This window comes from Vicia villosa, linkage group LG1, assembly GCF_029867415.1.
Source record: "Vicia villosa cultivar HV-30 ecotype Madison, WI linkage group LG1, Vvil1.0, whole genome shotgun sequence".
In the NCBI taxonomy this organism is placed as follows: domain Eukaryota; kingdom Viridiplantae; phylum Streptophyta; class Magnoliopsida; order Fabales; family Fabaceae; genus Vicia; species Vicia villosa.
This window is the reverse complement of record NC_081180.1, coordinates 169420977-169446538: the sequence shown is the minus strand read 5'-3', so window position 1 is coordinate 169446538 and position 25562 is coordinate 169420977. Positions and strand designations below refer to the sequence as shown.

The window sequence follows — 25562 nt, the reverse complement described above, 5'->3', positions numbered from 1 at the left end:
TCCTAAAGATCCTTGGAAACATTGCATCTGCATTTATAACATCACATAACAGGTTCCCTATGATGGGGTTATCCTCTTTCCTCGCTGTTTATTTCAGCATCATGAATCTCGAACAATCAGTTAAGGATCTCCAAGCTCAAAATGCTGAGTTCCAAGCTTTGATTCTAAATTTGTCCAAGGGGCAAGAAGAGCTGAAGACCATCCTTACCAAGAAGAAGAAGAAGGGCAAGAAGACCCTGGGGAAAAGGCTTAGAAGACCGATCTTGCAAATTAGGGAAGCCGAAGTCTCTGAAGACAGTAACAACGATAAACAAGATGATGATGCTAGTACCAAAACTGATGCATAAAGTAACCATGATTCTGCCAAGCCCTCTGAAGAAGAAGAGGACTATTACCATGAGGATGAACATCCTGATGACAAATACAAGTTGTTGAAAGAACGTATGAAAGCCATGGAAATTCAGAAGGTATCTGAGCTAGACTTTGAAGAACTAGGACTCATCTCAGGGGTTGTTATTCCCCCGAAATTCAAGACTCCAACCTTTGCTAAGTATGATGGAGTATCTTGTCCTAAACTACACTTGAGGTCTTATATAAGGAAGATTCAGCCTTATACTGCTGAGAAGAAGCTCTGGATCCATTTCTTTCAAGAAAGCCTATCAGGAACACAACTAGAATGGTACTATCAACTCGAAGGTACCAATATTCATACTTGGGAAGACTTGGCTGTTGCTTTCTACCAGCAATACCAATACAATGCTGATCTAGCACCGACTCGCATGCAACTACAAGGCATGTCTATGGGGCCGAAAGAAAGTTTCAAGGAGTATGCTCAAATGTGGAGAGACCTGGATGGAATAGTTCAACCTCCTTTGGCTGACAGAGAGTTGGTTGATATGTTTATGAGCACGCTGACCGGCCCTTTCTATAGTCATTTGCTGGGAAGTTCATCATCTGGATTCACTGAACTTATACTGACTCAGGAGCGTGTCGAGAATGGCGTCCGGAGTGGTAAGATTCAAGCTGCTACATCCTCAGGTGTTACAAAGAATCATTTCAATGGGAAGTCAGAGTCTAATGATGTGTATGGTCAGAAAAGGAGTAACCATGACCAATCTGTTGGGGCAGTTCTGATCTCCACACCGGCGCCTCAAAAAGGTCGTCAAAACAAGCAAGACATGCCTATGCGTCAATTCACAAAGATCAATATGTCACTGGCTCAAGAATTACAGCACCTGTTGAAGTCAGAGTTGATCACTTTAAAGGACCCCCCTAAGAATCCTAGTACTTCTGCTCGTGGCTATAATCCCAATGTGAGGTGTGCATATCACTCTGATAGTATTGGTCACAATACGAATAGCTGTTGGACATTGAGGAACAAGATCCAAGATATGATCGATGCTGGGGAAAATTGAATTTGATCCTCTTGAGACTCCTAATGTAACTGCTAATGATGTAGATGGCTAGAAGGAGGGACTTTCTGATCATTAGTTTTACTTTCATTTGCAAATTTCTATTCTGTTTAAACATTCGACTTATGATAGACATTATCTGTTTTAATAATCATCATTAGTGCATTGCATATGTTTGTCTTGATTAAATTATTTCGCTATCACTCATTTTAAATTATGTCTTTACTTTGCATATATTTTGTGATATTCAACTCCTGCTAAGTTGTAAGCCTTTTAAGGGAGGATGACGAAAATGATACCATAACCTCACACAGTATGCTTTTGAGTGGACTATGCTGACGATGTATAGGCATTGTTTCAATTTCTAAACAGCAGAGATATAAGGATGTTAATCCCTCGTCAACCCCTTTGAGCCTAAGAAGTGGAAGTTTCCTTTCTCATACAGATTAAAACCTCGATCATAACCCGGGGGCAGGGTAGTTACTTAGTTAACTCAATTATACTGGCCATTGTTTACACAAATAATGATGAGTTCCCGCAATCATTCATTCAGGCAGTCAATGTACACCAAAAAGAAAAGTTCTTAAGTCAAAACCTATGAAGGAGACTTACCAAAAATCAAAACATCCCGCTGACTGTAATCTCAAAATAAACATTTCAGGCAAAAGTTAGGGACGACAAAGTCAAAAAAGAGGTCACTACAAATCCTCAGAAAAAGAAAAAGAATTACAAAAAAAGACGTCTGCCTGTCCAAATAAACTGTCGGTGCTGAAACCATCATCAAATGTCAATGTCACGACTTCAAAGCTCTGCTACGACTTAAGCGCAAAGTTAACTAAGCATAGGACCGAAGAACATCACGAAGATTGGGATGGGTACAAATAAAATTTGAGTCATTATTCTTTGTTTCTTAAACCGTGAACCAAGCCATGTTACAACCCTTGAAAGTCCTAACTGAAGCATGGTTAGTTCAAAAGCATACTGTCACCAAAAGGTATCGTGACTCCTTAAGGTTTGCCACAAATGCTGAGTTGACATCAAGTTTTTACAAATATCACGCTTTTATATCTCATATTTTAATGTTTTTTCAAAAAAAATCAAGACAGAAATATGCATTGCATCTCATGAATTCATTATTAAACATATTCTGCTACATAATTTCAAATGTTAGCATCAGGAAGAATCTGCACAGGGTACGACTAATGACTAAACGTCATCCCGACAGACGAAACCACTTTAGCAGCAACATCTCTTATAACTGACTCAGTTAATTAGAAGTCAATGAATACAAGGGGCATGACATGCTTTGTCCAGTCAATCTGGGGCAATCAGGTCAAGATTCAAAGAATCTCTCAGAAGCATCAAAACAATCAGGGGCATGCATCCAAATGGGTCTGAAGCTACCTCTCGATCAGTCAGGGGCATCATCCTAGGTTTATGAGTACTAGGGGAATCACCCATAGTATATATCCAAAGGTCCTCACAAGGCGAATCGCTCCAAAGTCCCTACTAGCAGGGGCAAAGCTGTGTAAAGCCTGTTTGACCAACACTCATTGGTGTGTCCTAATCAACACAAATCCGGGAATGGCAGTTACTATAATAATGGGGGCAATGTTCAAGACATCCATGTCTTCCCACAAATCCGGTTTCACAGGATCGTATCCCCACAGAGTAATCATTAAGAAGACATCTTCAAATATTCTCGTCCCAACAAAGACTTAGTTCCTTAGCAGAGTTTACAATCTTTGACACTGCGGGTTCCCCGACACTTTTCTCTTCCCCAGACAGGTTTATTCATCTCTCATTATCCCCAATCAGGGTGCATCAAAGATCAATCATTCAAATCACTTTCATCCCCAAGCAGAAATCATAAATCCCCAGCCGTGCATCTTCAAGACAAGATCAAACATCAAAATCACAACGATATAGAGATTTATTTTCTCAAAACACTCCAAACAGCATCAGTCATACATCATATACATCACATACATATTCATACATTGCATACATTACTCCATGATAAACATACGGGTTTCTCATTTATTTTGAGAGACTCGTCATATAATACATGCATCATGACATTGCATAAAGACTAACTGCACCTATTTCAGAATACAGGTACGAACAGATAAACAAAATCTCCAATCTCAAAGATCTAATTCTATCATCACGAACAGTGTAGACACGATCATCTTCCAAGATCTAATTCAGTTACTACGAATGGTACTGACACGGTCAACTCTCAAAGATCTAATTCTATCATCACGAACGGTGTAGACACAATCATCTCTCCAAGATCTAATCCAGTTACTACGAATGGTGCTGACACGATCAACATTCCAAGATCTAATTTTATCATCACGAACGGTGTAGACACGATCATCCTTCCAAGGTCTAATTCAGTTACCACAAACGGTATTGACACAATCATCTTTCAAAGATCTAATTCAGTTACTACGAACAGTACTGACACGGTCAATATTCCAAGATCTAATTCTACCATCACGAACGGTGCTGATACAACCATAGAAATAGAAAGACCTAATCACGACAATGGAGTCACAAAAATGGAGTCACGATAATAGAGTCACGACAATGGAGTCACGACAATGGAGTCACCACAAATAAACATGGTAACGGAATCACGACAACTGAGTCACGATAATGGAATCACGACAACTGAGTCACGATAATGAAATCACGTCAACTGAGTCACGATAATGGAATCACGAAAATGGAGTCACGACAATTGAGTCACGACAATGAAGTCATCACAAATAAACATGGTAATAGAATCACGACAACTGAGTCACGATAATGGAATCACGACAACTGAGTCACGATAATGGAATCACGATAATTGAGTCACCATTATGAAGTCACGACAATTGAGTCACATATCTAATCCCAGTATTTAGTTCAGAAACGATCATGACAACGGAGTCACGATAATGAAGTCATGACAACAGAGTCACTACAATCAATTCACTTATATGATTCAGACGCTCAGGGTAATTGAGCCAACAACTTAACCCCGACACCACAGAAACGGTCTAATGTACGACTCTGTCTGATACACGTCAATACATACGGATGGCATCTTTAAGCCCATCTCCGGCAAAAGTCCCAGCCTCAGCAAGGGCAAATTCTTGGGTATTCTAGTGTTCAATCCTCTTCTACCTTCAGATCTCAACAGGCACACATGCCAATCTACATCCTCAGGTATAAGAAGATTGAACAGGGGCAGCTGTCATACCCCAAAATTTGCCCACTATATTTCAAGCCTTGATTCACAAAACAGCTTAAATGGTCAACAGTCGACTGATTTGACCTAAAAGTCAACTGTGGTCAAAGTACAGTCAAAATTCCTGACTTTTAGTCAACATCCTCATTTTGAAGTATCATTCATCATTTGATCAAGGATTGATCATGATTCATCAAGGAAAATTCAGAAATCAACAAAACCTAAAGTTTCTAAATTAGGGTTTTTTTGACCTAAAGTCAACTGAAATTTGACCAGCCATAACTTTCACATGGAACATCAGAAATTTCCCATCCAAAGCTCATATTAAAGGAAATTCACTTCTCTACAACTTTGTCTCTCACAAGCCAAGTCTAAAAATGCTTCATTTGGTAGATATGGATCAAAAGATTATAGGTCATTTTTGTGTCAAAGCCCATATCAACCAAAAGCAGTTTTGTGTCAAAGCCCATATCATCAAGATAAAATCCTCAAATGGAAAAAAGCTTCCAAAGTGGCTTGTAGAGGACATCTTGAGGTTTCCAAAAAGTCCTAGAACTCCTTCATATCTAAAAAAGTGAGGGAGATATGCCTTGTCAAAGTAGGGCAATTTCAAGGGGGAAAATGTGAAGTAAAAGGCTTCAAAATAAATATTTTTGCAAAGAGGCCCAACTCTTTATGATCCAATCCTCATCCTTATGTTATCCAAGACCACAAGTATTATTTCCACGAATTTATTTGGACTATTTAATTTATTATGATTTTTTATTCATTTAAAAAAGGATTAAAATCAAATAAATTAAAAGAAAATCAAATATCTGATTTAAAGGGGTAAAAGAATCATATCTAATCATCAATTATATCCCAAAATCACACAAAATTCGTGCAAATTGGAATTGGAGTTATTGAATCAAATATTGGCCAAAATTAAAAAAAGTGAAAATCATATTTTCTCAAATTTCCAATCAAAGATTCAATGAGATTTCCTCCAATTTTTGTTACCCTAACCCTTCTATTATAAGTACCTAAGCTATTCAGATGAAAAGGGACGGATGAATAGGGATTGCAGATTCAAGAACCTTTCACAAAAGCTCAAAAAACTCAAGAATAGGGTGAATTCGGTTTTGAGGATTGGAGTAAGTTCAAAGGGTTTTGAAGGCTCCTACACACTCCCAGCAAACTCCTGAAGCGATCCAGATTGTTACCAAGCCATATAATGTTCATAACCATCAATAGTGTTATCACGGTTTGCATCCTTTATTTTTCAATTTCGATTTCGATCATATACGCATCATGAGCATGTTTGATTCATATATTCATAACCGTGATAACCTGTGGGACGTTTCTGGATAGTTTATTTAAGTTTTGGACGCAGGTTTAGTGTTGTGCCATGGTTAGGTTTTCAAACTTTTAATTGGGGCTTTTACGATTGAGGCAAAATCAGGGCATAACAACGGCACCATCGTGTTCAGGGGATCGAACCCAGTCGATTTGTGGCTTTACCTTTTGTTTTTATGGCATATTCTGTTGTTTTCATGTTGCAGGAGCTATGGCGACGCTTTGACATCCGTAGGTAAAAGTATAGGCTAAAACGACGGCTGGGGAAGAAGACGATGAGGTGTCAATCTGCCACTGGTCCGTTTGAATCGCACGCTTCTTTTTTTTATTATTTCAATTATTTCTCTTATTTCCATATATTTTCTTTTATGTTGGTTTTATATCAACCATTGTTGGTTGATTGAGTGGTTTGTGTGACGCGCTGGTGACCTTTGGGGTGGGGGTTCAATCCCTCACGTCTACAATCTTTTTATTGAAAAAACTTGCTTCTCAATCCCACGCGCGTTGTCATCAAGTGGACTACCATGAACCTTCATCCAGCAACCATCAGATCATCCTCCAAGTGAATCCAACACATCTGGATGTGCAGACGCACCATGGACCTTCACCAACGCGCCACACCCAATCTGAGCTAAGTTTTTTTAATTTTCAGGGCAAAGCTGTGCAAAGCCTTTTTGACCAACACTCATTGGTGTGTCCCAATAAACACAAATCCAGGAATGGAAGTTACTATAATTTTCAGGGGTAATGTTGTGCAAAGCCTTTTTTCAGGGTTAATCGGGAATTTGACGAAGGCTCGAGGCATTGGCATTTGGTTTGCCTCTCATGTTTTTTGCCTTTATTTTTCTATTTTTTCTTCCCCCTTCCCCGCAGGTGTTTATTGTAATAGCGTAGGATTTTAAATTCTACCTTTTATTTGTTTTGCCTTAATTGCGTGGTTAGTAATCTTAGGGAGTGCAAGCCTTGAATTAACATAGCTCACTAATTACAAGATAAATAATTGAATTTGACCACGTGATTGTGCCACACACACACTTTAGGGTAACCTCTCTTGTTGCCTTATTACTTTTGCCTTATTACTGTTGCCTTCAATTGTGAAAATAGTCAAGTCCCTCGATTCCGAGGATACCTAAAGAAAATGTTGCCCTCAGTTCATTCATCATCAAGTTTGTCCCATGGCATTGCCTCGGTAAGTGATGCTTCGTCCCCATTGCTAAGGTATCCTTGCATGATGCCTAAGAAAATTAAAAGACTATTATATCCTTCCCTTAGACTACCTGCCCTCTTTATGGCAGGGACAGTCTTATGGCGAACGATAACCTCGATGACCCTTCACATCCAATACAAGGACTTCCTACCCTCTATGGTATGGATAGCCCTGAAAGGCTAAAGGAACTTTTTATAAATTTAGGGTAATTGCTTTTAATTACTTGCTCTGGTTAAAATTCAAGTTTACCCTTTTTTTAATAACCTTCAAAAAGGCTACGCTTATTTTACAAGCTAAACTCCTTATTCAAATCCTTTTGCTCAAACTTTTCAAACATTTTGAAAACAAAGTGAGCTAAGAAATTAAGAGCCCATGGATAACCATGGATACAAAGGATGCTTTAAACTTTCCCTTTGTATAATTTACCCCCGAATTCAAAATCTTTTTAAAAAGGTCTTTTTCTGTTCTTTTAGCCTTTCCTAAAATTAGATAAAATAAAAGTCGGTGGCGACTCATGCTTACCGCAACATTGTTTGCTTAAATATAAAAAGTCAGTTAACCGTGTTACAGTTCTCTAGATATTGTCGATATTGACTACTTTGATATCTATAAGTATTTCTCTAGATATAATTTGAATGTGAAAGTTGAATGAAATTAAAAAGGTGTTGCGTTATTACGTGAAACTGAAATATTATCAAAGTGAATGATATCATTTTGTTGCGATTGTGAATGCTGGACCAAAATGTGCTTTTGGTGATTTTATTGTTGCTTCTGGAATCAAGGATGAAATGCTTGATAGTTTGATTGCGTTGAAAGATTTTGAAGGGTTTGATGGGTTGCCTTCTCTTAGAGTAATAAAGATATACGCTATGAGAAGAATATTAGAAAATCCACCAGAACTGAAATGGAGTGTCTAAAGCAAGAGGAAGCAACAAAAGCAAGAGTGAGACAAGTAGATGATAAATTACATGCTTATGGAACAGGAAGGAGAAAGAATTTATGGTTAATGATAAAGCATTTGATGTCTATTTCCTTATGATCGATCCCCATGCTACTCTCCTTCGACCTTTCTCTGAGACAAAGACATTAGGGCACTGGGATGTTAATTGCACTGTGAAAGGTGGTGGTGTTTCAGGTAAGGTTATTGGCGTTTGTTTATTTATGTTGCATGATTTCTATGACTAGCATCAAATTATTTCATATTGATTTTTTTCTTCATTTTATGAATAGTTCACCTACTATGTTAATTAGGGTTTGGGGATATAGTGACTGTAAATATAGAGTATCTGGTCTGTGGCATAGTGCATTCCACTCTTGAAGCATGTTTCATTCATGATACAGTACAATATTGCATGCATGTTTGACACCTAAAAAGTAATGTTTTAAAATTATTGAGAATATATATCTAAGTCCACTCATTTATGATGTATTTGCTTGCTTGGAATTGGGAGAATGACAAGCATCTATGTAGTGGCGAAAAAAAATCATTACCAAGTTTGTGATCCAACAAAAAAATCTCCTCATATCGGAAAAAAAAAATAACTTAACATAAAATCATTATCAATTTACTATAAACAAAAACATTAACATAAAATCTCCTCATTAACCTAAAACAAATATTGAAACATAAATGTGACATTCTTACTACGCTAGATAATGACATAAAAGAAGAATATTTCTAATATTATTATTATTATGTATATCGCTCTTTAATTACCATTATTTATTTTATTTAATTTTTTATTTTTCATTTATAACAATTTCTATTTAAATTATTCTTTATTAATAATAACTCACTTTAATTATATTATAACTATATTATAAATAAATATTTTTTTTAAATAAAATCAAAAGAAATTTAAGATTTTGGTTAATTCATATATGCATATCCGAATCAATCACTATCTCAAATTTCTGTTAGAGTGAGTTCGGATATGCATATACGAATTAACTAAAATCCTAAAAAAAAATTGGGTCCATTCAGATATACTTATCTAAAAAATATTGTTCACTTTATATGAGGGCAATGAGAAATTTCCTAATTATTTTTTTAATTATTACACAACCTTTTGGTATCACTATCCTAAAGAGGTTTTAGTTTTGTAATTATGTTGGGGCTGTTGGAAAAATAGGCTAGGTGGTGCATAGTTTTAAGTTTTTTATGAGTAATTCAAACTTGAACTATTTGTATGTTTGCCTTTGAAGCTTGTTTTGAGCTTCTCCTGTTATATAATAGTTTGCTTATCAAAAAAAAAAAAACTATCTCACAGAATAAGCTATGATATTTATTACTTAAAATTAAATACTCTCAGAAAAAGAGGTCTAAAATTTTCCATGGCAATTCAGCAGCATATCCATCCAAATCAATAAATAAATATAATGACAACCCTATCAGTTTCTAATTACCTTATGAACGTAATTTTTCTGTTTTGTATTTGCTGCATCTATCACTGACTTGAAAAATATGACCACGATAAAACTTCATATTTTCATATGCTTGTTTTTTTCTTGGTATCTTCAAGTCCAAAGTGTCCTGCCTCTTTAATCTTGTCCTTATAGTTTCACATTTTAAACTTTCAATTTTCACATTTAAATGTTTTAACTGTCATTACTCTATTCAACTTCCACTGACAATCAAACTCTAAGGAAAACGTGCATAACAGAATCGATAAAACCTGTTTCGCGTCTATAGGGAAAGTTGGAGTTATACGATTGGGTGTTAGCAAGGCATTGCAAAACAGGGAACCAGAATTGCGACCTGCACTTAGAAGCGGTAGGGGTGGACAAGAAATCTGAAACTGTCCGAATCCGGTCTAACCGTTTACAAAAGCAATAATATGGATGAGTTCTTTTTGATCGTTGGATTTTCGGATGAGCATTTTCCGATTTCAAGTGGATATAATCGGACGGCTGCGGGTACATTAAATTGATCCATCAGTGCCCATTATCAACTGACGTGTAATAGTTTTAGTTAGTTTTATCATGTTTTAACTTATACAATCATAGACTCTCATAAATTCAGCTCTTAAAATAAAGATAAAGTTAAACAGTTTTTAAATTATCTTCACTTTCTCTATCACGGTGATATTTTTATTTGTTTTTATGTCAACTCGGATCTGTTCATCAAATGTTCTTCATCCATGGTTATTTTATCATTCCTCATTAATTTATAAATTTATAAAGCTTTAATAGTATTTGAATTTTATTTTTCTGGATCAATTGTGAACAAAATTCAGATTTTTGTTCTCTTGCTAAAACTAAAAGTGTAAAGCTATTTATTTTTTACAAATGATTTGTAACTGATTAGACCCACCCAACCCATCCGCCAAACCGCCAAACTGCTAAAACTGAAACCGAAGCAACAAACAGACGGTAGTGGATGAGATATCACCATCCATGGGTTTTTTCAGATTGAGTTTTTTTCAGCCGAATCCGACCGATGTCCACCCTGCGGTATAGACTATCTGTCTTTATATATTGATTCCTTTTATAACACCTCCCCAAATTTGGGATTCGTGCTAGTCTTTCTTATGCTTGTATTTCTAATTTTAAAAAATGGAACTTATCTTTTTAGTAAAATAAAGGGAACCAACATCATTCTTAAAGCTTTGAGGCAGTTGCCATATTTCCTCATATTTTTGACACATTTTTAGTTTTTTTTTTTTTTAAAAAATCCAATGAAATTATAATAAGTCCGTTTTATGCAAGGTGTATATGATGTTGTTTATTTTAAGGGGTTACTCTTCCCATCTTTAGTGGTGAAGAGTAGGGGTGTTCAAATTAATCGGTTGTATAAATTATCCACATTTAAATTCGGTTATGAAAATACAAAAAAAAAAATCAATTTTTTAAAAAAATGATAAAGTTAGTTTTTTCAAAAATACAAAAAAATGATTTTATTTCTAAAAACATTACAATACGAAAAAATTGAGTTATTTCGAAAAAATAAAAAAATCGATTTTTTAGTAAATACAAAAAAAATTGAATTTTTTTTCAAAAAAGCACAAAACCGAGTTTCTTTTCTAAAAAACAAAAAAAAAAAATCAAATTTTTTCGAAATAGTAAATATCAATATTTTTTGGAAATATGAAAAGTCGTTTTTTTTCGGAAATACGGAAAATTGATGAGATGACTTAGGTGGATCTACATGAGTATATGATGTCATGTAAGAATGTGACACTCTGAAATACCATTGGATGTAGCAAAATGCACTACTTCATAGTTGAGGAGCTAACATAATTCGTGCTTCCTTTGGTACCATATTATTATTGAAATTATCAAACATCAAATCAACATCTCTACTGACCTTAATGGGAGGAGCATACTCAGTGGCACATGACTGGCTCAAGCAGAAGTGGATACATCAAGCGTGACCTACAATCCAACCACTCAGAGTAGAAGGTTATGTCAACCAAGGGACGTGTCTACAGGTGATCATCGTACGATGTAAATCGTATATCATTTGCTAGAGTGCTGTCAAGAAACACTCAGAATGACTCGATCTCCCGACTCTCTCTAAACGAGAAAAATGCACAAGCATGTGGCCAAACGTCATTGTATTCCTCATCATATGACCAGTCGAAGATGCATAGAAAGTGAGAGAATCCATGACTGAAAATGGTTCAGATAAAATATTAGCAATGATGTAGCATAGGTGTTATGGAATATTAACACTAAATGTGCAAATATAATCACCCTAAACATGTTTCTTGTTGTCTTTCAAATACAAGCTTCACTTAACTTCGAGTATAAGTAAATTAAACAAGAAGTGCCCCAGTTGTACTCATGAATCCGCTTGAAGTCAGTCAAATATCTAAGGTAAACCACATTGGCATAATATGGTCTTTTTTCCATAAACATGGATGTGTCAACCAAATACATGAGGTATGACCTAAATACACATGTTATATGATGTAAAACATGTACACGATTACCATCGGCCTCTACTGTCGCAACCATGTGGTATCTATACAACTCCTCCAGAAATGAAAATCTAGCATGACACCCTCTAGTTTCATCCATCTCCTTTTGGGCATCACTTGAGTAAGCTCCAAAATATGCACCATTATGTCCAATGCACAAGGTATGTGATTTTGGAGTGTTTTAATAATCTTCCCTTGATAAGAAAATGTAGCAAGGATCACACATCATCAAGTGTGATGAACATCTCACAAATTGAAAGATGAAAAATGACGTACTTGAGTGTCATCTCTCCATAAAAGTTGATAGCATACCATGGTTGATAATAATATAATCATTCATGCATAAACTTGCAGCCTAGATAGCTGCATGACATCACGAGACCATTACTCTCCAGGGTGTTGTAACTTCACAATCTTTCTATCATGATTGATGCATTTTAAAGCATTATAGTACTGTAAAAAAATATAATCATAGCAGCATTATCTGAATACAGAGGAAGTAGTGAAGTGTCATAGATGCTTTATCCAAAAAACTCATGAATGACATTATGATAGGTAGCATCAGTCGCAAGCTAATCAAAATGAACTTTGGATGCAACAGTAGGTGATACATTCCTCTAGGAAGATAAAGTTGGAGACACCGGAACTTTGGAAGTGGACACTTCCACATTAAATAAACTAGAACCAACTGGTGGTCTCAAGGGTCTAGCTCTCTTCCTGCAAATAGATGCAAGTTGGGACACCCTATTATGTCTCAAGCTATATTTGTTGTCAGCCATTTTACCTATAATTAAACAAAAAAAATCCTATCATAATCAAAGAACTCAAACCCATATGACATACATGTAAAATCAAACAATGCAGACAAATATGGAAGTGCACTTCCGTAATTCATCAGTAAGAATAGGATAGTTTACAACGGCCTACATCTTTTTTAATATTCAAAAGTTAATTATAAGTTTTTAATTTTTAATTTTTTAGATTTTTATACTAGAACTAAATTTGGCCCGAAGGTATGAATTTGGAGTTTATTATAGTGTTTCATAGCTTCTGATGCAACAACAAGGGGTTAAAATGCAAGGTTAACATTAAACGCTCAAGTCAGCATTGTTGCACCCCAAAATTTGCTCTATTATCTTTTTCTGATTGGCTTAGGCTTTGCATTCATGTGTATCTTTCCATTAGGTCATTTACATATCATACATTCATTCATTGAATAAACATTTGAAGCAAGGGATCAAGGGTATTAGTAGTCAGGGTTCTCCGTGGTTGAGGTTCTCCTCTTTATTTCAAAGTTATCAAGCTACAATAACATCTTCGTCAAAATCTCTCAAGAAAAACCAAGGACATGTGATTTCATCTAGGATTCAAATAAGTTCGCTTGAAACTATGCTTTGGTTCTTTCCCCTATCTCTAGTCATCAATTTGGTGTCTCAAGGAAGATTAGGGTCTTGGCTCGTTGCTTAAAGTTGTTGGAGTTCATCGACTGAAGATTAAAGTTGAGGTTTTCGCTTTTTTTCCTATGCTTTAAGTTAAATTCATCATTTCGCTTTTTTTTCATATGCTTCAAGTTAAATTCATCATTCCTCAAGGATTCCTCAAGGCATTGTCAGGATGTTAAGGTAATCATTTGATAAGACTTTTCCAATTCGAAGGCTTATGGCTGGAAATATCCATGAGTGAGCTGTGGTACGAGATATTGATCTTATGGAACCGAGTAGAAGTTATTCAAGATTTGGCTTAAGCTCATAAAGTTCAGATGTTTGGTTGGATTTCTTAGCAAACAAGTTATCATGGTTTCAAGGCATTCATCCAAATATCTTAAGTCCTTTTACACAAGATTATTTTCAAGGCATGGTGTAAAACAAAGTCCATCATTAGAGGTTATGTTCATCTTTGCAAGTTTCATTCATATATCAAAGTTCCATCAATGGCCAAGCTTATGAGCATACAAGGTCATCAAATTCGTTTGAAGTTCCAAGCAAGGTCTTGACTTCGTTCATTATCTAACATCATCTTTCATATGTTCACCGTTCAAATTTCAAGTTTACATATCCATACATTCAGTCAAAATCGTCAAAAGTCCAAATACTCATACAATATCATCACACCATTCAAATGTCCATTACAAAATTCAAACCTCTTCCCAAAATTTCATCTATTATGTTACTACTAGAGAAAACTACATAAAAAGTATAAGCCCAATATTCAATTTTCTTTCACCATTCATATTTGCACATGGACTTCAAACCTCACTTCAAATAACCGACTTGCAGCCAAAAGCACCGCATTGAACCTATTGCAACTATACTAAAACTGTCCTACATAAATCAGGAAAACCGAACCGCGTCAGTAAATACAAAGAAGAGGAAAATCGATTCGAACCAAACAACCTGCAGCACAAATCAACCAAGCCAAAACATAATTTAAACCGAATCAAATTGAAAAAGGGATGGCATGCTACTTCATCTTCCACTACTTCGTCTACCCACAAATTGACTTCCATCTTGTTTAATGTAAGTTTCTTAATTATAATGTATTTTTTCTTTATTTGGATGGCATGCTACATGAATATGTGAAGAAATTAATTATATTCTTCCATATTGAATTTTACTATTCTTTGTTGATATATTTGTAGTTTGGTGTGGGCTGAATTTTTAACTTTGAATAATATAATAGGCATTAAAAGAACACAATCAACAATTTGCAACTTCAATAGGAAAGTCTCAACTTATGTTTATTTTGAGGAGCCTAGCTTGGATTCTACTTATCAAAACTATGATGAGTTGAATGTTCTTCAATGGTGGAAGGAGAATAGGTCTCGGTTTAAAGATTTATCTTTAATGGCTCGTGATTTGTTAGGCATTCATATCACTATTGTTGCATCTGAATCTACTTCCGCATTGGTTCTATTGTTCTTAACAAGTATAGAAGTCGTTTATTATCGGAAAATATGGAGGCTTTGATTTGCGCTCGCAATTGGCTTTACGGTTTTAATAGTTCAGGTATATAATCATATTTAATCATGTTTTTTAATTGATTTATTTCATTTATATGTGGTTTATTTGGCTACATAAAATATATGGTTGTGACCTTTTTGCATCTTATTTTATGCAGTTGTAGTGGGTGACGATGAGGAAAGGGATGATGTAAGATTCCAACCAATTGCTATGACATTAAATGAAGCTTCATATGTTTATGACGTAGATGATGATTGATGAAGTGTTTGTCATGGAGCTTTTAGGATTGATTTTTTTCTTATTATTTTTGGTTGTCTTTGTTTAACTTGTGCTAGTTTGTTTTACTAATTTATGTCTCTGCATGTCCTAAACTAGATTGTGGATGTTGGTTTTTTGGTATTATGATGCTAGTGCCATAACATGATTGAACTAAGTAGAATATTTTGATGTTTTATTATGTTAGTTTTCAGTTTTCGATTATGACATTGACATTAATGTTTGTTGAAGTTCTATTATGCATGGTTAAAAAATATATTTTATTGGCCCCTTTGATAATAATTAAAAAATTTGTAAACTATGTAATAAATTAAACTGTAAAAAAAATATAAAAAAAATTGACGGACCTGTCCACCAACTCGTAAATAAACGGGGCGGACTTGAATTTTTAATTCGGACACCTAAGTTGGCCCGCCTACCCCACTTTTAGACGAGCTTAAATGAGGTGGACCTAAACGGGACAGGCAACGCGCATTGCCCCCCACTCAATATTATATTTAGCATTTAATTGAATTATCTCTACATTAGTCGGTCTTAAACAAAAACACAATAGGCTTGATCCATATTAATTGATCTTATGCACACAAAGGGACAATGATGTTAACTGTCATCAAATGGTGTTAATGACACATGGGGTTATTTATACTCGCAACCATCATACATGCAAATTATAAACAAATCGAGTGAGCTTTGCTTGTCCTAATCTGGTAAAGTAGCAATTAAATACTTTTATGAGTGCAGGTTAAAATAGTAAAGATATAAATAAAAAAAATATAAAGTAAAAGCCAAAAGTTGAAAGAGTGTCATGAAAAAGTTAGATAGTAAAAAATAGCTATAATCTCATGATAAAATATAGTTACCAAACAACTTTAGCATAAAAGATGAATTCGAAAAAGTGATATCTTACAAAAACAAAATGCTAGAAATAGTGTAGGACTTTCAAGAAAAACATAAATTGTATCATTGTGTTGCTCCAATATTAGAAGCTAATATGTTATTGTTTCATTCCTTTCTTTTTGGACCATAGAGTTGTATCTCTCTTCTATTCAGGAGTTGTAAAGGTCTAGCATTCTTCTCTGCATGCTGCCATAAGTAAGTAATAATTATAATTAGTTTATTTTTGCAGATATACAATTAGTGCAACAAAGCAAATTAGAATACTTACATCATGAACAGCCTCTCTAAGTAACTTCACTTGTGCTCTAGACACACGTCTTATCTGATGATAATCAAAGTTTAAAGGTTCAGTGATTTATATATTGGCCAATGTAAAACAGTTTAACATATGAGAAACAGGGATATGCATTAACACTGTAAAATATTTTTACACTGTCAACCAATCACAACCATCTATTTAATTAACATATAATTTTAATTTAAAAAAACTAATATGACATGGCAAGTGTAAGAATTTTGATTGGTTGTATGTGTAAAGTTAGTTTACACTGTCAGTGCAATATATTTTGGATTTTAATTAATACCTTTTTATTAATAGTCCAAATGACACCTTCAGTGCAAGGAGGCACAGTGAGAGATCCCATGTATCTGTAATATCTCTTTCCACCAAACTTGATTTTGGAGGGATTAATTACTCCAATATTCATTTCTTCATCAGTATCCACCAAGGCTTTTATGTATTTTGACAACTGAAATTGTTGCAAATATATATAATTATTCAAATTAAGAATAAATTGTTCTAAAAATAATGTTACCTTGGTGAGAATAGAATCTCGTCGTCCATATTTATATAGAATTCCAACAACAGCAATTTTGCTTTTTCCATTTATTTTGAGGCTTTCATGTACCAAGTGTAGCTCCACATCATACCTAATATATATTATATATCAAAATATGAAATGTATAATTTTTAAAGTTGTACATAGTAAAAATAAAAGAAATTTATAGTACATTTTTAGGAACCTCAAAAATATCATTTTGATTACGTCGGTAAGAATCCACCCAAATATACTATTTTCCGGAAGCATCTTTCAAAACATATCAATATAGTCACGACTAAGTATTTTCCTCCCCATTATCAAACTGAATTAAAATAAAAAATATTCCAAAAATTCCAATACATACACAACAAGAAGATATCGACACTAGCGAAATCTCAAAATATATGGTTTAAGATGTATTTGTAACATTTTGGTCGAAAGATGTCAACCACTCACTTCTATCAAAATTTGCATGCCCTTAAGTGGGACTAGCCTCAAACTACACGATGGTTCATATCTACTCTATTTGCCTATTTGAGCCCCACTACTGTACCACTTTACGATTTAGAGGTTTCAAGCATTACACATGATGGTTGCGCACTTACGAACTAGTCTTAAGGGGGTCCAACTGGAGATAATTCAGATAAAAGGATGTTTGAACTATTTAGATTATCTGAGACTATACATCGGCCATTTGAATGACATTATTGCTTATCACGATGTTGATGCATTCAAAAAACATCACAAACATATATCGTCAGGGTTTATATTTTGTACTTGGTTGGCATAACACTTTTGACAGATAAGACTTCAACGTTCAATGATGTTGTAAACCTCAATTACTTTATAGATATATAGAGTATTAATGAGTAAAATTGAGGATTTTCATGTCTACTTTATCATACGCCCAATTGGATGAAACAATTAAGTTCAAGACTAAATAGTTGACAGGAAACAACTATTTCCTTTAGGTAATATTTGTGTAACTTAATTTTTTTATATAATTCCTAATATTATTTTAAGTTAAGCCTATTTTCAGGCATGTATACTACATGTTTCTACTATCCCTATGTGGGAAATTGGTGATAGGTACGATAAAGAATTGCCTAAGATTTGTTACATTTCTCCATATAGGAGGGCATACCAGTACTAAGACACATAGCCATTATATGGATTTCATGTTTGTCATATGAAATATGTATCTCTCCTTATGCCAATCACCTTCAAACCCAACCATTGAAGGATATCAATTGGGACTCAGGGTAGTTAGGATGCGAGACTCGACTCAGGTACATATTTCTAGCAAAGTGTGTTTTGAGGAAGTATGAGTTTGTACAAAATATTCCGAAGGATCCTACCTAGGGATGTCGATGGGGCGGAACAGGGTCAGAGGAAATTCTTTCATCCCCGTAACTAAATTTGCTCCCAAATCCCCACCACGAAACAATTTTCTACCTCATCCTCATCCCCCACGTATCTCGTGGTTCTACGAAGATCCAATAACATTAAAAAGAATAACAAAAACTAAGCTTTATACCACTTAGTGGGGCCAGCAACATGTATCTAATTATTCCATAATGTTCTTTTTAAGATCACGTTACTATCTGATTCGTTAATTTTGAGACCTTTCTTTTTAGAAAAAAAGATTATGTTTTTCAATTAAAATCACATAATACTAGTATTTCTGAACTGGTTGTTTGTTATTACACTATTATTTTTTTATTACTCCTTTTTATTTATTTATATGTGTGATGGGTATATCAACTACTTTGTATTAGTTGAGTTAAAAGAAATTAGAGATCTAAAATTTAAGTTCTAATACTAATAATTTATCATTAAAAAGTATTTTATTTGTTTCTTATTTTTTAAATTCATGTGGAATAACATTATCAATTGGATATTATTGTCGTATATTGAATATTATATTCACTTGTTAAAAGGAAAAAACATGAATGAATATTGTGAAACAAACACAAACCTCCTTTTGTTGATGGTATGCTCGGAAGGTGAGTGCCAGTGGGCTTGATGCAGAAAAAACTCCGTTCCATTGATATTTATTGATCCTGCATCTCCCTCCCATTTCACCTACATCATTTATCTTAAATTCTTAGTAAATTATTATTGTGCTATCAACCAATAATATTAAAAAAAAAATCAAAAAAATAAAACTCTTTATTGAAAAAGTAAAAAAGTAAAAAATAAAGAGGATATGAGATATGCATCTAATCTATCAAAACTAACAAAAATGGAAATTAGTTAGATGAAAACAATCTCTACAATAACTATCTCAGACACGTGGTAAATTAGTCCACCACGTATCATGATCCTCAAAAATTTTAGCATAAGCCAATCTATCTGCACATGTATTTAATTCGCAAAAGATATGAGATATTTTTAATCTAAACGACTAAACAACATGTATGCTATTTCTTTTATTAGCCAATAACTTTTCATTTTAGAATGTTTGAATTGCAAGGGCTTAATCACTATCTAATTATAGGTGGTTCCATCTCATTGTCTTTGCATGGTGGACATATAACATAACACCATGCAATTTTGCTTAAAAAGAGGTTGTTATTCCTACCTTAGTCGAAAAAGCTCAATGAAAAGTACCAAAAATAATCTCTGAATATGTCACCACATGTTGAATCTCCTAGATTGTTTCTAAAAGATCCATCTATATTGCACTTGATCTAACCAAGATAAGATTACGCCTAACTCAAATTATTTGAATTGTTGGTGTTGCTAGATACTTGCAATTTATGTCAAATGTTTTAATAATTGTAAACTCCAACGTTGAAGAATATATATCCCCTTTAAAGATGGTGAGTAAAGAAGAATAAACTTTTTAATATGGTTAGCCTATGTGTTAATCATTAATGTACCTCTCTTGATTCGAATGGTATTTCTTATATTCCAAGTTTTCCAAATTATTAGAAAAATTTAGTGCTAGAATAAAATACAGCATACTCCAACCTCTTTCCACAATGTTAAAAATGTCGTTTATGTATGTCATGTCCAATCTCATTGAGATTATTTCTCCCAACCAATTTCAAAGTTGCAGATTGAAGCATAATTGAAGATAGAGATGATTCAAATCTTATATATGATTTTTACATAATTACCATCGAGAAATTAAGTACACACCTCTCCTAGTCAAACTACCATTTGTTGCAATGACATTATAAAGCAATCTCCAACTAACAAGGGACTCTACTGGTGGAACATACTTTTGTTGGATTTTCTTTGGCCACTAAATATTTGGGAGATGAAAGTTGAAATAAATCACATGCCTCTTAAAATGTTAGAACTTCATTGTTTGTTCCAGAATATATTAATTTGTTTGACTTCATTTCATTATTAGGGCATTTGCAATTCCAAGATATCCTTTGCAATTTCAAGTGTGTAATCTTGTAGCAACGTAAGAATGTTTTAAGAATGTTTTGAATTGCATATGAATTGATTTTGCATGAAGCCGGCTAGATGTAGTTATGCTTTGAATCATATTCGTAAGGATAGGGCATGAGACCGACTAGACTGGGCTATGCTTTAAACTGTACTCCATGTCACAAAGGATCATTACTTGACCAAAGATAGAGGATCATCGTCTCTTCCCCCGAGGTAAATCTCAAAATGATGTGGACGTCTCTGGGATCTACCACTCACGTCTCTTAGATCACGTCTCTTAGATGGGCTAGATCTTAAGGGGGTGCGCTAGCTATGCAGAAATACATGTAATCCTTGTCTAGGACGAATTGATTGATGTGGTCAGATGTGAAAAGCATCTCTTACAACACTCTTAGGGGAATTGGTTGTTAATATACAAAGCACCTCCGAAAGATCCCCTGAAATCTTTAGGTGCGCTCGACGTTGTGGGATATTGATGGTTGTAGATGGATGTGCAACATTGATCCCATGAATTTCTTTAAGCATGCTCGGCACTTTGGGTATGGATTGATGTATTTGAACGTATAAATACATTAATTAAATCTTGTGGTCGGCTACAAGTAGATACCAACTACTCGACCACAGAAATGTTGTCCTGGCCGCTTTTCCACTGGCTTATCTAAAGCATAGAGTCTTCGGCTTCAGAGACGGTCGATCTTTAATGGATGTGTCCGAGTTCTACCTCTCGTGGTTGAGGAGACATGACGTCTTTGGCTTTTGCGATCTCTTCGATATGTTCGGGCTGCCTGGTTGTTCGCCCAAGGATTTATGGAAAACAAATGTTGAACTTGTGATGGCTGGTGTATGTTCAACGCTCTTTTGGATTTGTAGCATGTAGAATATTTTGGATAATTATGCGTGAGACGCCCAAGGAAAATAGACTACCTTTCCTCTTCTTGATTTACACCTCGACCATGCTTATAGGTTGTCTTTTGGAACAATGCTAGGGCGTTAGGGATTTCGGGTGTCGATAAAGAACCATGTGGATTTTGCTGGTTCCATGGGGTTTGATACACAATCGACTATCAGATCCCCCAAGTTTCCCCAAACTGTGATATGCAAATTACCTCATAACTCCTTTATTATTCTGCTTTCCTAGACATTTTGTGACTGTCCGGGACTGGGCTCTGGTCATAATGATGATGAGGCACCCGACATGAGGTTTTTACAATGATGAGACATTCAGCATAAGCCAGTGATGGTGGCCTCTGTGCAGGTACATCTCTCGGATATGATTTCTTCTGTCTTTGCTCAGATCCGTGATGAACTGAAGCTCGGACTTGAGGAGATCTATCTGAAGACTTATTCGATAGTTACAACCTAAAATGTTATTTAGTCCAAGGTGAAATGGAACTCGATCGATACTAGATCTGCAAATCTGAACTTGGACTTTAGAGGATCTATTTACAAGCTTTAGTTAGACTTAGAGATCAAGATCCCTGACCAACCTAAGCTCAAGCTGAGTCTGACCGTTTAGAACACCGTAGATCTGAGTCCAAAATATGAGGAGATCTATTGGCGTCTTTTTTCGGTGGTTTCAGATTGAAATGAGCAATCGATTAGAGTTGGATTGAAGTTTGATGAATCTAAACGCCACATATTTGATATCTTGACTTCGTGAACCCTCGATTTCTTCACCAGAAAAACTCTCGGATTCCAAATGTGAAAATCATACTTGACCTCGTTGAAATCGTAGAAGTCAAAATTCAATTCCCATAGACGGCGCCACTGTTCCGTTTGGGAACCAGAAATAGAGAAAATTGTGGAAGTTACGATGGAATGAAACTGTGTAAGCGACTCAGTGATGTGATTTCTTGGACTGAAGGTAGTGATCGTGATGCATCTTAAATTAGAGGTATTTCTCGAACTGGTGTTGCTAATCGCCGGTACAGTGGGTCAAAGGAGGGATGCCTGCATGGTTAGGACTTCAACACCCAAGTCAGTTTAGGATTCAAGATAATCGTAGTGAGAGTGGAGATTAGCGATTGTGTCCATGAAATACTCTTGTAACTATATTTATACTTTGGACTCAATGAAGCGAATGAGATGGGTGTACCTCATCTTATTGAGCCTTTGGCCGGTCCAAAACAGTTGGTTATTTCAACATCCTTCATGTTGAATTGATGGTGATACATCAAAGACAGTGTGTTATTTTTACTCCAACTACGCTATCAACTTTATCTTAGAGTTTGTTAATGTTTGACATCACTATGTCGTAATTCTTTTTAGATAATAGCGAATTCAAATATGCCATATTATTAGAGAGGGATATGTTTGTGCTGATTATCTAGAAAAAACATGAGACCGATAATAATGCAGTGTGCCAATCTTTTGCATATTATCAATCTTTTACTAAATGATGCTAATGAAATTTTATTTTCAAAATAATAATTATTTTCTTTTTCTTTTTCCCTCGTATAAAAAATTAAATAAAAAATACTTAATACCACTATATTTTACACGTTAAAACGAATAAATTTTAACGAGACAATTGTCAAAAGAAGAAAGCACGGACAATACCGCGTTGATTATATTTGACAGCGTTAAGTGTTAATTATTATTTATTTATTTATTGTATGGCTGTGGGTTATTTAAGTGTCACCTGTGTCATGTAGTAATATCTAGGGGTGGCAAAACGGGCCCGGCTCGTTGGGCATGCCCGTTTTACCCGCACTTTAGTGCGGGGCGGGCCAAGGTTTTAGGCCCTCACCCTCTAATGTGACCGCCCCGCCCCATTTTTAACGCGGGCTTTTGCGGGCATGTGCATTTTCATAAATTTTTATGTTTTTAGGCTTAAAAGGTGCAATGCCCGCGGGCTTTGTCCGCCCCGCCCTCACTTTTTTGCGGGGCGGGGCTAGGTTTTAGGCCCGCATCTTCAACTATGCCCGCTCCGCCCCGCCCCGTTTATATGCGGGCTTTTGCGGGACGGGCTAAACGGGCGCAGGCATACCCGTTTGCCACCCCTAGTAATATCTTATACAATGTACGAGTATAATATAATACTGCGTATAATATATATTAAGGAAAATATTTTGCTTATTCAACATTTATGCAACTTTAGTAAAGAAATATATGTATATTCATGCAACTATGCCTTATTTATAAAGAGCAGCCTAGGCTTGATGTCATAAAGATTCGTTTGTACTTTTAGAATTGTTGTAATTAATATTAAATAAATTATATAATTAAAAAATAGTCATTATCTTGAAAAATAAAATTACAATTACTATAAAACAAAATTTGGTTATAAATAATTAAAATTTTAATTAATATGTATCAAAAGTGTACATATATTCATAATCATTAGATTTTTATAAGTGATTGACTTTTATTTTTATCACATGTAAATATTATTTATAAATAATTGTGATGATATAAAATTTTATATCAATTAATCTCAATAACTAATAATCATGTAGTGTTAATTAAAGAGTATATAATAAGAATCATAGTTAATGTTATTTAAGTAGTTAGCGTACAAGAATCAATATTTAAAATGTCAAATATTTTAGCCAAGTAATTCGCCAATATATTATGATAGAGATAGCGAGTATAATAGTATATGTTTTCAAGTCAAGCCACAAAGTCAACTTAACGTTAATTGCGGATTTGATTTATGATGTAAATATTTAAATAAATGACTATAATGGGCCATATATTTATTTATTATTTTATTCAATCGTTAGAAATAAAGAATTAATTAATTGCGTTAATTAAAGAGAAGAAATGCATATCATAGTGATGAGAAGAATGAATCTGGGTTGAGTAATTACCTGAATATCATGACCTCTATTTTTTATTGTAGCATTCTGAGGCTTATAATTCTTCTTTAATTTTCCTAACTTTGGAACTATCTTCACTCTATGATTTGACAAATCAATTGGAGATTGCATTCTTCCATTCTTACATGATGCCCATTCTTTATGTAATTCTCCCCAACGTGAAGGACCCTTTTTGCTCCCCTTTATGTAATCAAATTCTCTCTCATCCTCTGCACAAATACATATATTTCAAATCATACAACATAACATAAAATTAGTGATGAGGAAATAAACATTTGATTTTGCTTACCAACTTCTTGTGCTATGGTCCATGTTGTTGAAAGGAGTAGGATAGTTACTAGTATTAGAAGATTTGAAAGGAACTTTGTGTGTAGTTTTTGGTGTTTCATTTTGATTAGAAAAGGGTTTGGAAGATTTGGTCTTGGAAAATTTGAATGTATAATGGAAGAGATAAAGATATTTTATAGAAGGAAGGGTAGTTAGTAGTGGATACTTGGAATATTTGGTGAGAGAAAGTGAAACTTCGTAGTTAATCCAAATTTGAATCCTTTTATGTTTTCTCTCAACTTTATTAATTTATTATTTTATTCTCCTGCCATGAAAACCATTGTTTATTTTTATTTTTATTTATTATATTTAATATATATATATATATATATATATATATATATATATATATATATATATATATATATATATTATATTTTAGGGGTTAAATAAGTTTTTGGTTCCTATAATATATCAAATTTCGTTTTTAATTCCTCTAAAATTTTCTTTCAAACAATGGTCCTCATAAATTTTTTCATTTATAATTTTAGGGTCTGTTTGATATGACCCAAAAAAGAGCTTTTACCTTTTAGCTTTTTCGCTCACATTAATAAAAAAGCTCTTTTTGATAACTCTACTTTAGCTTTTAGCTTGTAGCTTTTTTTACTAATTTCTTTCAAAAGCTATTTGAAGTAGCTTTTGAGCTTGTAGCTTTTAGCTTGTGACTTTTTCTTTCATTTATATCCTTATGATTAACAAAAATATATTATTACCCTTATTAATTAAATGACCATTTATGTCATTATGTATCTATCAGCTAATGAAATAGCTAATTTACCAAACACTCATGTTAACTTATCAGCTATCAACTACCAGCTATAAGCTATCAGTTATCAGCTATCGGCTATCAGCTTCCAGCTAATTTTACCAAACAAAGCCTTAGTCTATGCCAACTCTCATTAACAGAGGCTGACATGACATGCCACGTGGAA

At 34.4% G+C, this 25562-nt stretch overlaps 1 protein-coding gene across 1 annotated transcript; it reads right to left on the bottom strand.

Moving 5' to 3' along the window:
• Positions 1-16212: 16212 nt before the first annotated feature.
• Positions 16213-24831, bottom strand: LOC131644632 (alpha carbonic anhydrase 7-like). Its single transcript, XM_058915187.1, has 7 exons — positions 24593-24831; positions 24295-24512; positions 19053-19159; positions 17069-17183; positions 16838-17002; positions 16522-16575; positions 16213-16439 (listed from the first exon to the last, which is right to left on the bottom strand). Exons 1-7 carry the CDS (start codon positions 24690-24692, stop codon positions 16359-16361), a joined length of 840 nt encoding a protein of 279 aa, XP_058771170.1. The 5' UTR covers positions 24693-24831; the 3' UTR covers positions 16213-16358.
• Between the last annotated feature and the right edge of the window lie 731 nt (positions 24832-25562).

Coding starts and splice junctions, on each gene's coding strand:
- LOC131644632 (XM_058915187.1), bottom strand. CDS start 24,692: ATGAAACACCAAAAACTACACACAAAGTTCCTTTCAAATCTTCTAATA. Junction 17,184..19,052: donor CATACCATCAACAAAAGGAG/GTTTGTGTTTGT, acceptor AATATATATTAG/GTATGATGTGGAGCTACACT. Junction 17,003..17,068: donor GAGATTCTATTCTCACCAAG/GTAACATTATTT, acceptor CAACAATTTCAG/TTGTCAAAATACATAAAAGC.